Raw genomic sequence first — 13,314 nt, forward strand, 5'->3', positions numbered from 1 at the left:
GCCTTACAAAGTCTTGAGGAATAGGCGATGCTTGACCATCGGCCACGCGTGTGTCACAACCCGGACTCGGTAGAACGCTGGACTCGCGATCAAGGAATCCTGGTTCGAATGCCAGCAATGCCGAGGAGAGTATCATTTGTGACGCATGCATGGCTGATATCCGAGCAGTAATCAGTCCTTCCCAGGACTCCATAACACCCGATGGCGTCTGCGGGGTTGAGTGGCCGAAACGCTGCGTGCAAACTCTCGCGCCCGACGAGAGCTGTGGTCCGGACTGACGTGTCATCCGTAATGTGCAATGCGCACCCGGAAGGGCTAGGAAAAGACCGATGCGCCTTGCAAGCCTTCGAAAGTGACCTCACATCTCCGTGACTTGACATCACACAAAGTGGTGACTGGTCTCAACATGTGATGGATCGCATTTTACCCACAAATCTAAGCTAACCGTACGCTACCGCGTGCAGTTTATCCCGCTATACCCCGTTACTTACCGTGTTGTACTCCATTATTTACCCGTTATATTAGAAACATCTGGAGGATGATTTGTTAATTTCTTTTCGCTCAATTGTTTGATATTGGTGTTCATTTCAGACCCCCGCTTAATGTGAGGGTTATTTATGGGAGTTATGAAACAAGTGCATTTACGATGATTGCAAATAAGCTCATCTACGGTGATTGCAAGACATTTACGAGGCAAACAGCTCCATAGCAGTAGTTTTGTACCTGCTTTACGCCAGTGTATGTTGCCTTAACTCTGACGGCAGCTTTCGCACTACACGGATCCAAAGCGAGCTGCCTAATACCGCGTCAGGGATTCTGACCTGGACACCTGGAGAGGATCCAGCGCTCGCCGTCTGCCGCGGGGGGATCCGAGGGTGCGCCTGGCAAGCGGCAGTCCTCCCAGCTGCTGAACAGCTGGCACGTGCCACTGGACGAACGTGAAGCCCGCGCAGAGCTCCGGCCTCGCCGTCAGGCAGGTGAACGCACAGCTGAGAGGAGTAGTGACCGAGACGGTCAGGTACGGAGCGAAGGAGAACGTGCCGCCGGTGCGACGGAATCGAGCGCGCTCGTCGTCGGACGCGCTGCCGACGCCTGCTGTCGCCTGCAGGAGAAACGAGAGCAGCAGCGTCTTCATGGCTCCGACGTCTGCTCTGCTGAGTGAGCTGCCGGTACTGGCTGAGGCTTGTGACGCTGAAGGATGGTCAGGTTCACTCGTTCAGGTTTCTTGTTGAGGCGTGTGGCGTGACGCACTTGAAGCTCCTCTCAAAAGCTCTTCTTAAAGCTCTTCAAGGTATTCTTCATATGGCGTGACACACTTTAAGTACGAATTCGCCGGAACAGACGCTTTTAGTAAGTCTGTTTTGGCAGAAGCGCGACTTCCAAAGACTCGACGGAGAGGCTTCTCCCCTGGGTTGAATGTGTGGATGCGGCTACGATGGCACCTGCAAACAGTCAGTCGGCTATGAGCCAGCTCAAAACGCCTGAACGTGTGTTGTGGAAGATAGATAGAGAGAGAGAAGAGAAAGAAGAGAGAGAGAGAGGGAGAGAGAGAGAGAGAGAGAGAGAGAGAGAGAGAGAGAGAGAGAGAGAGGAGAGAGAGAGAGAGAGAGAGAGAGAGAGAGAGAGAGAGAGAGAGAGAGGAGAGAGAGAGAGAAAAGAGAGAGAGAGAGAGAGAGAGAGAGAGCGAGAGAGAGAGAGAGAGAGAGAGAGAGAGAGAGAGAGAAGAGGAGAGAGAGGGAGAGAGAGAGAGAGAGAAAGGGGGGACGAGTGTAGGTGTGTAGAGAGGGGTAAGGGGTAACGCGCGGCGGGTCTCAGCGACAGTGGAGCTACACCCAGCGGTGAACACTGCGCGAACAAAGCACAGTAGCGTCCACTCACCAACTACCCGGCCCAGCGTCCACTGACCAGCTGCCGGCTCAGCGTCCACTGACCAGCTGCCGGCCCAGCGTCCACTGACCAGCTGCCGGCCCAGCGCCCACTGACCGTGAAACTGAAATGGCGCTCGGACGTAGGCCCTGGCAGTTTTGTGGACCGCAAAGCGTTTATAGGAGGATTTTCATTACTGTCTCATTACGGCACGGCTAAGGCGCAGGCAGAAGCACGTAAGCTTCCGAGCGCATTCATAAATTGCTGGCTGATGGTAGCGTGCTAGACTGGAAATTGCTGAACTGAAAATTGTTGGCGGACCGCCCCACAATGACAAACATACATGTGTCACTTACATGCAAAGCGGGATTGCTGCTTAGGCGGAACGAGTCGTGTCATATGTTTTGCGCGGCGCGCAGTTTATGGCAGGAGCTGTGCGTGGGGCGGTCTGGTGCACAGTGCTTTACAGAGCTAAACACTGGCCAAAATCGTGCGATGATTGGCGCGGTGCTCAAGGCAAAACAGCAGAAATCGATTTTGAGGCCAGGCACATTACACCAGTCCGGCAGTTTAACACGATGTGAAGCACCACTTCATTAGGTGTCTTGTGATGCAGCGATGTGAAACCGCTACATCATCAGTCATCTTGTGACGTCACGATGTGGAGCGCTAACGTCTTCAGACATCCTGTGACGTCACAGCATGTGGGCGGCTGAACACTTACCCCTCATCTTCGCCGCTGGTCTTGTCATCAGACCACGTGCGTCTCATCAGATGGTCAAGGATAAATCGCCGCTTTCCCCAACCTTTCGATCTTTTTTAATTGATTACTACGCATGGGACTACGCTCAGCCACCCATTCAGGTCACCTCTTCAGCGGAGCGAAGCCCCCACCCCAGGCGCCATTGTCTGGCGTTGCGTTCGCAAAGCACGACGCTGTGCCCTTCGCTTCTCGGATTTTCAAGGTTGAACCCCGGGTCATTAAATTCCCTCATAAATACCGTCGCGTGCTTTGACCGTGCTGGTTTCAGTCTTTACCAAAACGCTAAGCGACCATTGATTTATCATCAGGTAGAGAATTGCTGAGAAGTCATAAGCCTGGCTCGCAATTACTGGCCTGACTCCAGTTTCACAACCCTGCGATTGCTTAAGAATCTAAGCTTGACAACCATGCAATTGGGCGCGTGGGTGAATGGGTATTAAACTTCCAAAAACATAATCTACTGCGGCATGTTATGAGGGAACTAATCGCCGTCATGCGTGTGACATTCGATCACAGGTCGGCCACACTGCTCGTCGAGCAAACGAAAATCGGTCAACGGATCCAGGAACAGAATACCAAACGGGTAAAAGAAAAATGGTTTGTCGACGTTATAGCTGCGAACGTACATGTCAGATTCCCCATTCATGAATGAGTCGAATCGATGTCAGTGTATTCCAAGCTCTAAGTAGCGTCTGAATGAGTCCGCCCCGTGGCTCGCGGTTGTCTTGGGTTGGAGCGTGCGCTACAATGGAGCACAAAGTCCTTATAGACCAAGTTTAAGACGCATAGATGAGACAGTATTAATAGGCGTATTGGTCGTGGAATAAACATGGTGTGCATCACACACAACAATGAACATCATCTCTCCATTGTTATGTGTAGTCTACGAGGAATGAGGCTATCAATACTGCCTGATCTTTATGCATCATGTTCCTCGCAAATGCAGTTAGCAGCCTATGCTTAACACCAGTAAGGGAATTGCTCCAATTCTAAAGATATTAAAAAAACGTATCACGTATGATTATATAATTTTTCTCATAACTATTGGTATGCCTAAAGTGGAAAAGACTGCTCGGGGTAACACAGTTCCTCTGTTAAGTACATATACTCCTTAATACACCACTGTTTGATCTTATCATTTCATATCGTACCTCTATGCAGTAATGATCAGAACAGTACGTACGCAATGCGTGTTTCCCGTCTCCATTGCAAGGAAGCGGAAACCATTTGTGTTTGTTTGGGAACGCAGGCAACGAGCTCGGAGCAACATCTCGGCAGCGCTGGACTTCTTCCACGCCTGCCGCACTTTGCAATCTTGCAAGACAAAGGTGTTTCTCTTTTATTTAGGGCTATCTCGCAGATCCGGGGTCTCTTACTTTAGGTGTATAGTCACTGACGACGCTGCGGACTTCTGCTTCCCCGAGGTAGCATGGAAGGCTTGAAAACAACTTTTAGTGTTGTACACTAATGGTACATTTGTCCGGGACACCCTCCGACTAAGGTTGATGAAGCGCTCTGATAAATCAGTATACACGTAAACATGACCCCCAGGCACGTGAATGGCTCAAAATTGCAGGAAACAAAAGCAAATTGTGCTGTTGGTTTGCAGCCATAAACAAATTACCATGAAGCTGAACACTTGTATTTTGGTAGCGCCTTTCAAATATTCTTCATATGGTACAGTCCATGGCTATCGGAGAGAGGAATTTTGTCCAGTCTCAACCGTTGCCAGGACTGAACTCATGTTGGTCAACTACAGAGTGACCATGTCAACATTCTAGCAAGCAGCTAATGGAAACATGTCTGATTTCTTCAACAAAACTTAAGAATATCAACGACGCGGAACAGTTTGCACATGGCCCCTCATCCTCCGACACATGTGGCATAGCCTTGGCGCCTGCAGCAAAAGCAGTGCACACGCTTCCAGCCAGCCCTGCCACGCGGCTGGTCTAGTGGTAGCCGCCGCCGTAGCCGCCGCCGTACTTGCTGCCGTGGTGGTCGCCATTCTTGTACTTGTCGTGGTGGTACTTGCCGTGGTGGCCCTTGTACCCGTCGTGGCTGTCATGGCCGTACTTCCCTTTGTGGCCGCCGTACTTGTCATAGTCGTGGCCGTTCTTGTAGTAGCCGTCATGGCCCTTCTTCTGGTCGTAGTGTCCCTTCTACGAAAGACAAAAGAGAAGGTGTCAGCACACGGTGGTCGGGCACATGATTGCGGCGATTAACGCAGGCCACAGCCATGGCGATATTAAGCAGCAGTTTCTGGCCCTGATATGGGATAGCTATAGCTATAGCTATGGGATAGCATTTCGAATGATGGCAGATGGATAATGAATTCTAGGTTGAAGGGGCTCATTGCTGCCACGAAGCAAGTTGTCATGTCATAACCAATTATCTACAAGACGGTGCCGTCTTACCGCAAAGCGTAAGTGAGGATCGATTCATTGTGTGCCAGCGGTGGCCACTGCTGATGAAGCAGTGCATTCGGCCTGTCTAGGAAGTGATTCTACCGACCTTGTAGTGTCCGCCGTGGTACTTCTTGCCGTCGTGCCCTCCATAGTAGCCGTGGTGGTCGTTGTACTTGTTGTGGTAGCCGTCGTCGTGGTAGTTATCGTAGAACTTCTTCTTGGCATGATACTCCTCCTTGTGGTGGATGTTCTTGTAGCCCTGAGTGGGCAGCAGGTCGTATGTTACACGGCTGAAAGGCACGCTAGTGTGGACACGAATAGGCTTAAAAGTATTGCGCAATAAATTAACTGCGTTCTATGATGAAATTACATCATCGGTGGCAACAAATGAGCGTCGCGCTTTTCCGACTGGGCTGTTTAAGCTATTTCCTGCCCTGGCGCGAACATGGGAGAGCGGACAACGATCCAGACATCGCGTAACAGCGTCTTCAGTATCGAAATCTGTTGCCGGAGGTATGCTGTCAACACCATGTTGGAAGTTATTGGGGCTTCAGAGTACAAACATATCACATCAAAACTAAACAAAGCGCTCTGCTTCTTAGGTGCCGAAGTCCTTGTTCGAAGGATTAGTGTCATGGGTAATTTGAGTCATAGCATGAGGCCACATGCCCATGGTGAGCTTACACCTACAACACAGGAGGCACCACGCATATGAATGCCATGGTCCCTGGTATAGGGGTCCCTCAATGTTCCACAGTTCTAGGCCCTTCGATGGTTCAAAGTCCTGCACATTGATGTCCCGTCATCATTCCACATGGGAGCAGCTTGAGTGCGTGCCACACACTCACAACCCGAGCCCAAGCGGCGCCAGGTCAATCCCAGCCTCACAACCCGAGCCCAAGCGGCACCAGGTCAATCCCAGCCTCACAAAACGGGCCCAAACGGCACCGGACCAACCCCTGCCTCACAGCCCGAGCCCGAGCGGCACCAGGTCAACCCCAGCCTCACAACCCGAGCCCGAGCGGCATCAGGTCAACCCCAGCCTCACAACCGAGCCCGAGCGGCATCAGGTCAACCCCAGCCTCACAACCCGAGCCCAAGCGGCACCAGGTCAACCCCAGCCTCACAACCCGAGCCCGAGCGGCACCAGGTCAACCCCCAGCCTCACAAACCCGAGCCCGAGCGGCACCAGGTCAACCCCAGCCTCACAAACCCGAGCCCGAGCGGCACCAGGTCAACCCCAGCCTCACAACCCGAGCCCGAGCGGCATCAGGTCAACCCCAGCCTCACAACCCGAGCCCGAGCGGCACCAGGTCAACCCCAGCCTCACAACCCGAGCCCGAGCGGCACCAGGTCAACCCCAGCCTCACAACCCGAGCCCGAGCGGCACCAGGTCAACCCAAGCCTAACAGCCCGATCCCGAGCGGCAGCATGCCAGCGCTGCTGCGCCATTGGCTCACGTTATTCTTGTGTCCCTTGTCGTAGTAGCCCTTGTTGCCGTATTTGTGGCCCTTGTTGCCGTGGTACTTATCGTGATTGTCTCCGTAGTATTTGCTGCCACCCTTGTATCCATGGTGGCTGTTTCCGTGGTCTCCATAATATCCCTGCAATGCGTGGTATGACGTTAACCGCTCTGCTTGATGATGGGTGAAGACTTTGATGCTGCTAAGAACACGACGAACTTACAAGTCACACAAGCCGTCAGAGCCCTTGTTGAACGAGTGGGCACATATCTGTTCGCGGTGAAAAGAAAACAAACGATGCCCTCTTTCTCTCTGAACGGCTTTGTTTTGAAGCCAACGGTTGCAGTGTCGCAGGCTTATGACTACTGGCTGGCAAGCATACAGAGTGGTACAATGGCAAAACAAGATATTGCTTTGGAGCTGTGGGTTACGCTAATGGCAATGTTAAAGTCAGATGGCGCCAATCATTTTTATCTTGCAGTTCTACAGCATACAGACGCATTCGAAATCAATGGCACGTAACATACTCAACTGCGCAAGGAACCGCCATTATCTAAACACTCGTCAATGAAAACCAACACTGGTGTACTGATTGACTGTTGGTCTCTTGACCTCACAGGCTAGTACTCAGTCAGAGATGACTCATCGGTAGTCAAAGACCCATGTCATACCCCTCAGTGGGACGCCATCTTACCTTTTTGTTGCCGTGTCCATGGCCGCCATACTTTTTACCGTAGTGGCCGTGGCCCGAGTCATAGTACTTGCCGCCCTTGTAGCCCTTCTTGCCGTGGTGACTGCCACCGTAGCCGTGGTCATCGTAGTACTTGCCGCCATACTTGTCGTGATACTTTTTGGCGTCGTATCCTGTCACGCACGGGAGTGTGCTGTTGTAAGCAGGTGGCGGAGAAGGGGGTGGGGGAGGTGCCTATGCGCGAATTGCCAGGGTCTAGATGCGTCAACATCCAACCACGTGTGTATTATGTACTCTGGTGCGGTGTTGCGAAGCAAGTGTGTGTGGTAAGTGGGATTCTGTCGGCATTCGGGGTGTAGAAGGCTGCACCCTGGCTCCTCAAAGGTCAGGATGCTGTTGTTTGCCTTTGAGGACCAAAAACGCAGCCGTTTGTAGGATTTTGGTGACTCGGCACAAGCTGGTGTCCATGTTAGAGCGCGCAGGTAGTCTGCTGTGAATTGTCCGTCATCTGACGAGTCTGTATCATGTCTTCGGTCGGGTGTTTTGACATGAACACATCTCCAATTGATCCCAGCTCGGCTTTTCCGTCTCCAGCCGCCGCTACGTCCTGCTACGTTAAAGGCACGGAACCTTTGGACATTTGCCAGAGCCACAGATCACCAGATCACCAGACAGATGTCACCAAGCCAGAAGTGGCTTGATGATCTGTGTCATTGCTAAGGATCTCCAAAGACGACAAAACTCTGACGCCGCTACCTAAAGACGAGCGAACGTTGGCGGTTGGTGCCCACTATCGTCCGTATCTTTCCTAAAAGCAGTGACTTTTCTGCTCCTACCTGCAGGCCCTCGTAGATGCAGAAAGGTGGAAACGTTCAGCTGTTACCACCACCTCCCATTTGCGGAGTCACACTTTGTGCAACGCTGGTCATCTTTTGCCTTTTGCCAGCCCGTTGAGACAAACTGTATGGACGTGGTCCAAGAAGAATCTGAATATGAAGAAATTTCTAATGATTTTTTAAAGGAATAAAATATTCTGAAATCAAGAATAAAATAGGTTCATATGGCTGAACCATCTGAAATTGTTGCTGAGCTTCAGTCCGGGTTCCATCAAGCTCCATGGATTCGTTTCTTGGATTTTTCATTTTCAAATTCCGACCGGAGATTAACGGCCGGTTCGAATGGCTCAGGTTTACTTGCTGCAGCAACACGACATCGTCCCATTTGACGGCCTCCATGCATAGCTACAGAAGATGGATGGCTTTGCGCAAGAACGTGGCTGTGTCTTGCTGGCGGCGATAAAAGCTCAACGAAAGTTAAATAATTGCGATGTTACTGCGGCTGCTACGACGAGCTGCAAGTACGCGCAGAAGGCCGATATTCAGAACCGTTGCAGCCGCAATGACGTCTTTATGTGCTGTTTGTGTATCAAACACCATTTTTGGAACGCAGTGTTTTACGTTTGAGTTGTCTGGCATCACAACACGGAACGATTTGGGAAGGTTGAAAACGACAAATAAAACGAAATGAAAGCTTGTCAGGAATTAAAACTGTGTATCTCAGGTAGCATACATGGCTGTCAATATTGGCTACTGAGATGTCAGTGCGGTTATGCAACCGGTTATTGCATTTATTCATATTATATCTATCGTCTCTTGTGGAGTTAAGCTGCTGTCCTACTTAATGAGCACGTTGCAATTTTTAGGACAAGTTAGCTGCTGTTGCACTTTTATTGGCTCTCAATCCGCCAATCCGCCAATCCGCCAAAGAGCGTGGACTGGAAAGTGCCAAAATCCGGTCGGTCCTAGTACCCGTGTTGTTTAAAATGACCAAATCAGTTTAGTCCGACCCCTAGATAAGTCCGCAATCCGCTGTCTTATGGAATCTGTGAAGTGCGCTACAACGCCGGACGAAATCAGTAGACCAACCAACCGACGCTAAATTCTAGTGACATCTTACCTCGTTATTACCTTTACTAAACCTGTCATGCTTAAATCACAGCGGCCTTCCCCCCCCCCCCATTAGGTGTTTCCGACTCGATAACCGTTTTCTTTTTGTTGTTGTATACTTTGACCCACTGACAAGCTTGTCCTAAATAAAATTTTTACCGCACTTTAGTCATGTTGGTACTCCGCCTGGCCGCAGCGTGCGCGTCGGTCGGCCAATGGCGTCGGTCGGCCAGTGACGTCGGTCGGCCAGCGACCTCGGTTGGCCAGCAGCGTCGGTCGGCCAGCAGCGTCGGTCGACCAGTGGCGCCGGTTGGCCAGCGGCGTCGGTCGGCCAGGGGCGTCGGTCGGCCAGGGGCGTCGGTCGGCCAGCGGCGTCGGTCGGTGGCGTCGGTCGGTTGCGGCCGAGCCGGGTCGGGTCACATCATGTCGCGACGTAGGACAGTCGGAGCTGATTCGTGGCGAGCTTAGGAGAGACGCGCATGGTGAAATATCTCGTGACATTTTTTTTTCCGGGCGGGCGCCAGCCAGAGGAAGGTGGTGCAGATCCCCAACGATTTTATAATTCAATATCACGTCTGTGGCATTACATGGGAGACCGGGTCTTCGGTCTCAACTTCCCTCTGTACCCTCCAACACCCCTACCCTCCCCCCCCCCCCACACACACTACCACAATGTGCAACCCGCGTAACCGCCCCCGTCCCGGACCTTTCCTACAATTGGTTTGATATTGACAAAAACTGAAGCATGGATATGTTGCGTGTCTGCTATACATGCTAACAATATGCGACTGATATGACAATACGCAGAACATTTGGCTAGTGTTTGGTTTTACTACAGCAACAGCTCAAATTGCCTACTGCAAAAACAGCAAAATATTACAGTAGACGGCCAACCGCGTGGTCAGGACCGGCGTATACTTACATTCTGGAAGTAAAAGAATACTCACCTGCTCATTGCAATTGCCAAACTGTTGCCAAACTTTCCGCGTTTAAACCAGTGCCAGAAGAACACAGGAATATCAACAGCTCTGCTTACCCGTCGCAGCTGGCATTAAGTCAAAAGTCCCGCCCAGCTGCGCCGCCTGCCGCAGCTCTCTCGCTGCGCCTAAGCGTCAGCAGATGGCCGCTAAATCCAGGCCTGCTGTCAGTGGTGCTGGCGTTCCCTGCGCCATCTGCCGGCGGCCTCTGAAGATCGGTGTTGTTGGATGTGGCCGCTAGGGCGGACGGCGTTGGCGCGGTGCCGTCAATGCTCGCAAAAAGGGAGCCATGGACACCGATAAGCGAAGAAACGATGCTGACGAGGAGAAAGCCTCCCTGAAAAGGTAAAACGAAAAGGAATAAGCCGGTGTAGTTTTTGTTGTAGTCATTAGCATACGACGTTCTGCCTGAAGTCGGTTAATGACGTAAAAAGGGAAAAGAATAGATTGCAGTAGAGGAACCATTTTTGAAAACCTTTTTCCTCGTTCCGCGGGACACAAAAGATTCTCATGACATTTAGATGGCATGATCATTATATATCTATGCTGAAACTGTTTGCTTCTAAGCCGTTATTAAGTTTTCCTGACAACAACTCGTTCTGTGACGAACCCGAACGTTTCAGATGACCTAGGAGGACTCTGATTAACGTGAAGGGTAAGCTTGCTGGCATTACTATCGCATATGCCTCATTCAAAAAAACTTGCAACAAGAAAGCGTCGTTTAAGCGTTAGGAAGCGGCGTTTGATCCTAAACACACAAACAGCAATGTGTACCTCTGCAATCAGGAGCATCCGTCTAAATGCACCGGAAGATGAGCGATTCTTTCCTGTGTGGGGAGCCTGATTGGATGGCTGGCGGTCCAAACGGCCAGGAGGTGAAACAAAAAGCAGAAACTTCAGTTTGCTCTCGCTGCTAACATATTGGTTGGAGTCAGATCCCTGAAGCGATGTCGCAAAAAAGTGACAAGGAAAATGAATCCGAAGGACGGATGCATATGGTTATTTTCGACTTCTCTCACTGCATATGCTGCATCCTCATCGAACTGCATCTTCGTTCCACGACGTAAAAGCGAAGGAAGATCAAAATTTGCTCAAGCTACGGGAGACGCATGAATTTCCAGGCTTAGGTTGCATTAGTGACCAGACGATAAGGGTAAGGACGATGAACGCCTCATCAACATTTTCTCTCAGGTCGGCAAAAATGCGTACGACGCCGAACATCATTTCATTACAGGATGCGGCAACTGTTTGCCCACGAAATGATGTTGAATTCTTTAGAGAGCTTTTCAGCTTTCAGCAGACAGCAGCTTTAACATTGTTACAAAGCCTGGAAAGTTCAGATGGCATGAAGGACTCAGAGACGGGAAGCGGTCCGACCACATAATGGTCATTTTGTCATATATTAGAGTTTCTTGCCGAACTTTGAACACCCCAGCCCAATGCGAGACTCGCAGTGCGAGGACACGTGTTTGCATCTCCCCTGTCAGGACGCGGCTCTTAAAAAGGCTCCCAGAATACTGGGTTTGAAGCGTTTTTAGCAGTGCAGGAAATCACAAATATTCATGAAGGTTTTGAACTGTCCTCGCATCTTGGTACGTAAAAGACAGAAACAGAAAAATAAACAGAGAATGAATGACAACCACAGGATTTCTTTGTGTTTCCTAGCCTTGGAGCCGAGAGATTAGTTAGAGAAATGGTCCATGGGCTCTGGGTTCGAATCCAAGAGGGAGCACACATTGTTCAACACCACTGTGCATTCCGCAGGCGGACAGCTGCTCTAAGATGGTCAGTTTCTTTGAGGAGGTCAGCTGCTCTGAGAGGGTCTCTTCATACGAGAGGACCGTGTCACAGCACAGTAGCGCGCTAAAAAAATCCCTGGCCCGTCCAGTCATTTCAAAATGCAGGAAGCATATTCCCCGCTTTTATGGAATGCTTCTGCCAGGGTGCTGGGCTCAGGCATTGGTTCAACCCACGAGCATTGTTCACAATCCTGTTGCCCCATGCAATGGGGCAACATGCTTGTGGCTAAGCTTGCATGGACCACACATGTTGGTCCATGCAAGCTTATTGGCTTATGGCGCACGCGAGATTTTTGCTTAATGGTGCATACAAGCTAACTGGCTGAGGAAACTACCATCGCAAAAAAACTGAATCACAAAAACCGCGCGCAAATGTACCAAGTCGGGTGTGTATTACGCGGCATGCCAGGAAGGCGTGGATGGATGGCACAGATGCGCCGCTAGTCCACTCTGCCTGGCAGTGACCCTCAGCACGCGCTGTTTCAGGGCTACCGTCTGACGATCGGCATTACGCAAACGACCAGTATCGGTCTTGCAGCCAGGGGTCAATAGCGCTCCTGTTGTGGAGCTCGTCCGAGTGCACAGTTTGTGTAATGCCCGAATTGCCACGAACGTCTTCCGGCAGTGATACACAGGATTGATGTTTTCGGCTCGGAAACACTAATCGATGTAATTTGAAATACTGTTGGGGCATGGATCTATCACATCATCACATCTATCACATTTATCTATCGCCTGTTCCAATGTCTCACACAAGTCTTCTGTTATTTCGAAGTGATGGTCTCGTGGTATATCATCAAAAGTGGAAAGCGGCGGGCGGTGTCTTTTAACTCTGCACACATTGATAATGAACCCAGGTGAGCACCTTAGTAATATGCTGCAGTATGCAACTCACAGGGTCGAGCCTCATCATGTTTAATGTTGTGGGGCCGGCGGAACATGCGAAAAGAAACCGGTTTTTCGCGAATTGTCGCGTTTTTTCAGCACGTTTCCGATTATTTCACTTCCGTGCGAGACAGCAAAGCATTGTGGTGGGCCCAGGGCTCTCCAAAGAACGAATCAGAACTGTACTGAAGACATGGCGCTCCACGATGAGAAGCTGACCGTCCAGTTCTGGCGCTTTCACACCGGTCAGCTGCTGGCAGCTGCCGCGGCCTGGGCCGACTCACCGTCAGGGTCATGCGCTGCTCCCAGAGGGTCTCGAAGCTACTGAAGCTGAAGCACAGGTCACCGAGAGCGTGCGTTACTCGCCGGTCAGCCGCCACTGCCCCGCTGCCGCCGCCGAATGTGATACCTGCTGCCAGCTAAGCCGCTTTAAGTACGGACGGAACGCTTCGGTGACCGCATCGCTCATGGTGGTGCCGCCGGCGAGGCCGCCACGGGTCATCACGCGCAGTCCGCAGG

At 51.2% G+C, this 13,314-nt stretch overlaps 1 protein-coding gene across 1 annotated transcript; it reads right to left on the bottom strand.

Annotated features, from left to right (window-relative positions):
* Window positions 1–4,578: 4,578 nt before the first annotated feature.
* On the bottom strand, window positions 4,579–7,714 carry LOC119093826 (putative eggshell protein). Its single transcript, XM_037216839.1, has 5 exons — window positions 7,702–7,714; window positions 7,192–7,361; window positions 6,495–6,638; window positions 5,141–5,293; window positions 4,579–4,788 (listed from the first exon to the last, which is right to left on the bottom strand). Exons 1-5 carry the CDS (start codon window positions 7,712–7,714, stop codon window positions 4,579–4,581), a joined length of 690 nt encoding a protein of 229 aa, XP_037072734.1.
* Between the last annotated feature and the right edge of the window lie 5,600 nt (window positions 7,715–13,314).

Source organism: Pollicipes pollicipes, unplaced genomic scaffold (assembly GCF_011947565.3).
Source record: "Pollicipes pollicipes isolate AB1234 unplaced genomic scaffold, Ppol_2.1 Scaffold_1600;HRSCAF=1878_pilon_pilon_pilon, whole genome shotgun sequence".
In the NCBI taxonomy this organism is placed as follows: domain Eukaryota; kingdom Metazoa; phylum Arthropoda; class Thecostraca; order Pollicipedomorpha; family Pollicipedidae; genus Pollicipes; species Pollicipes pollicipes.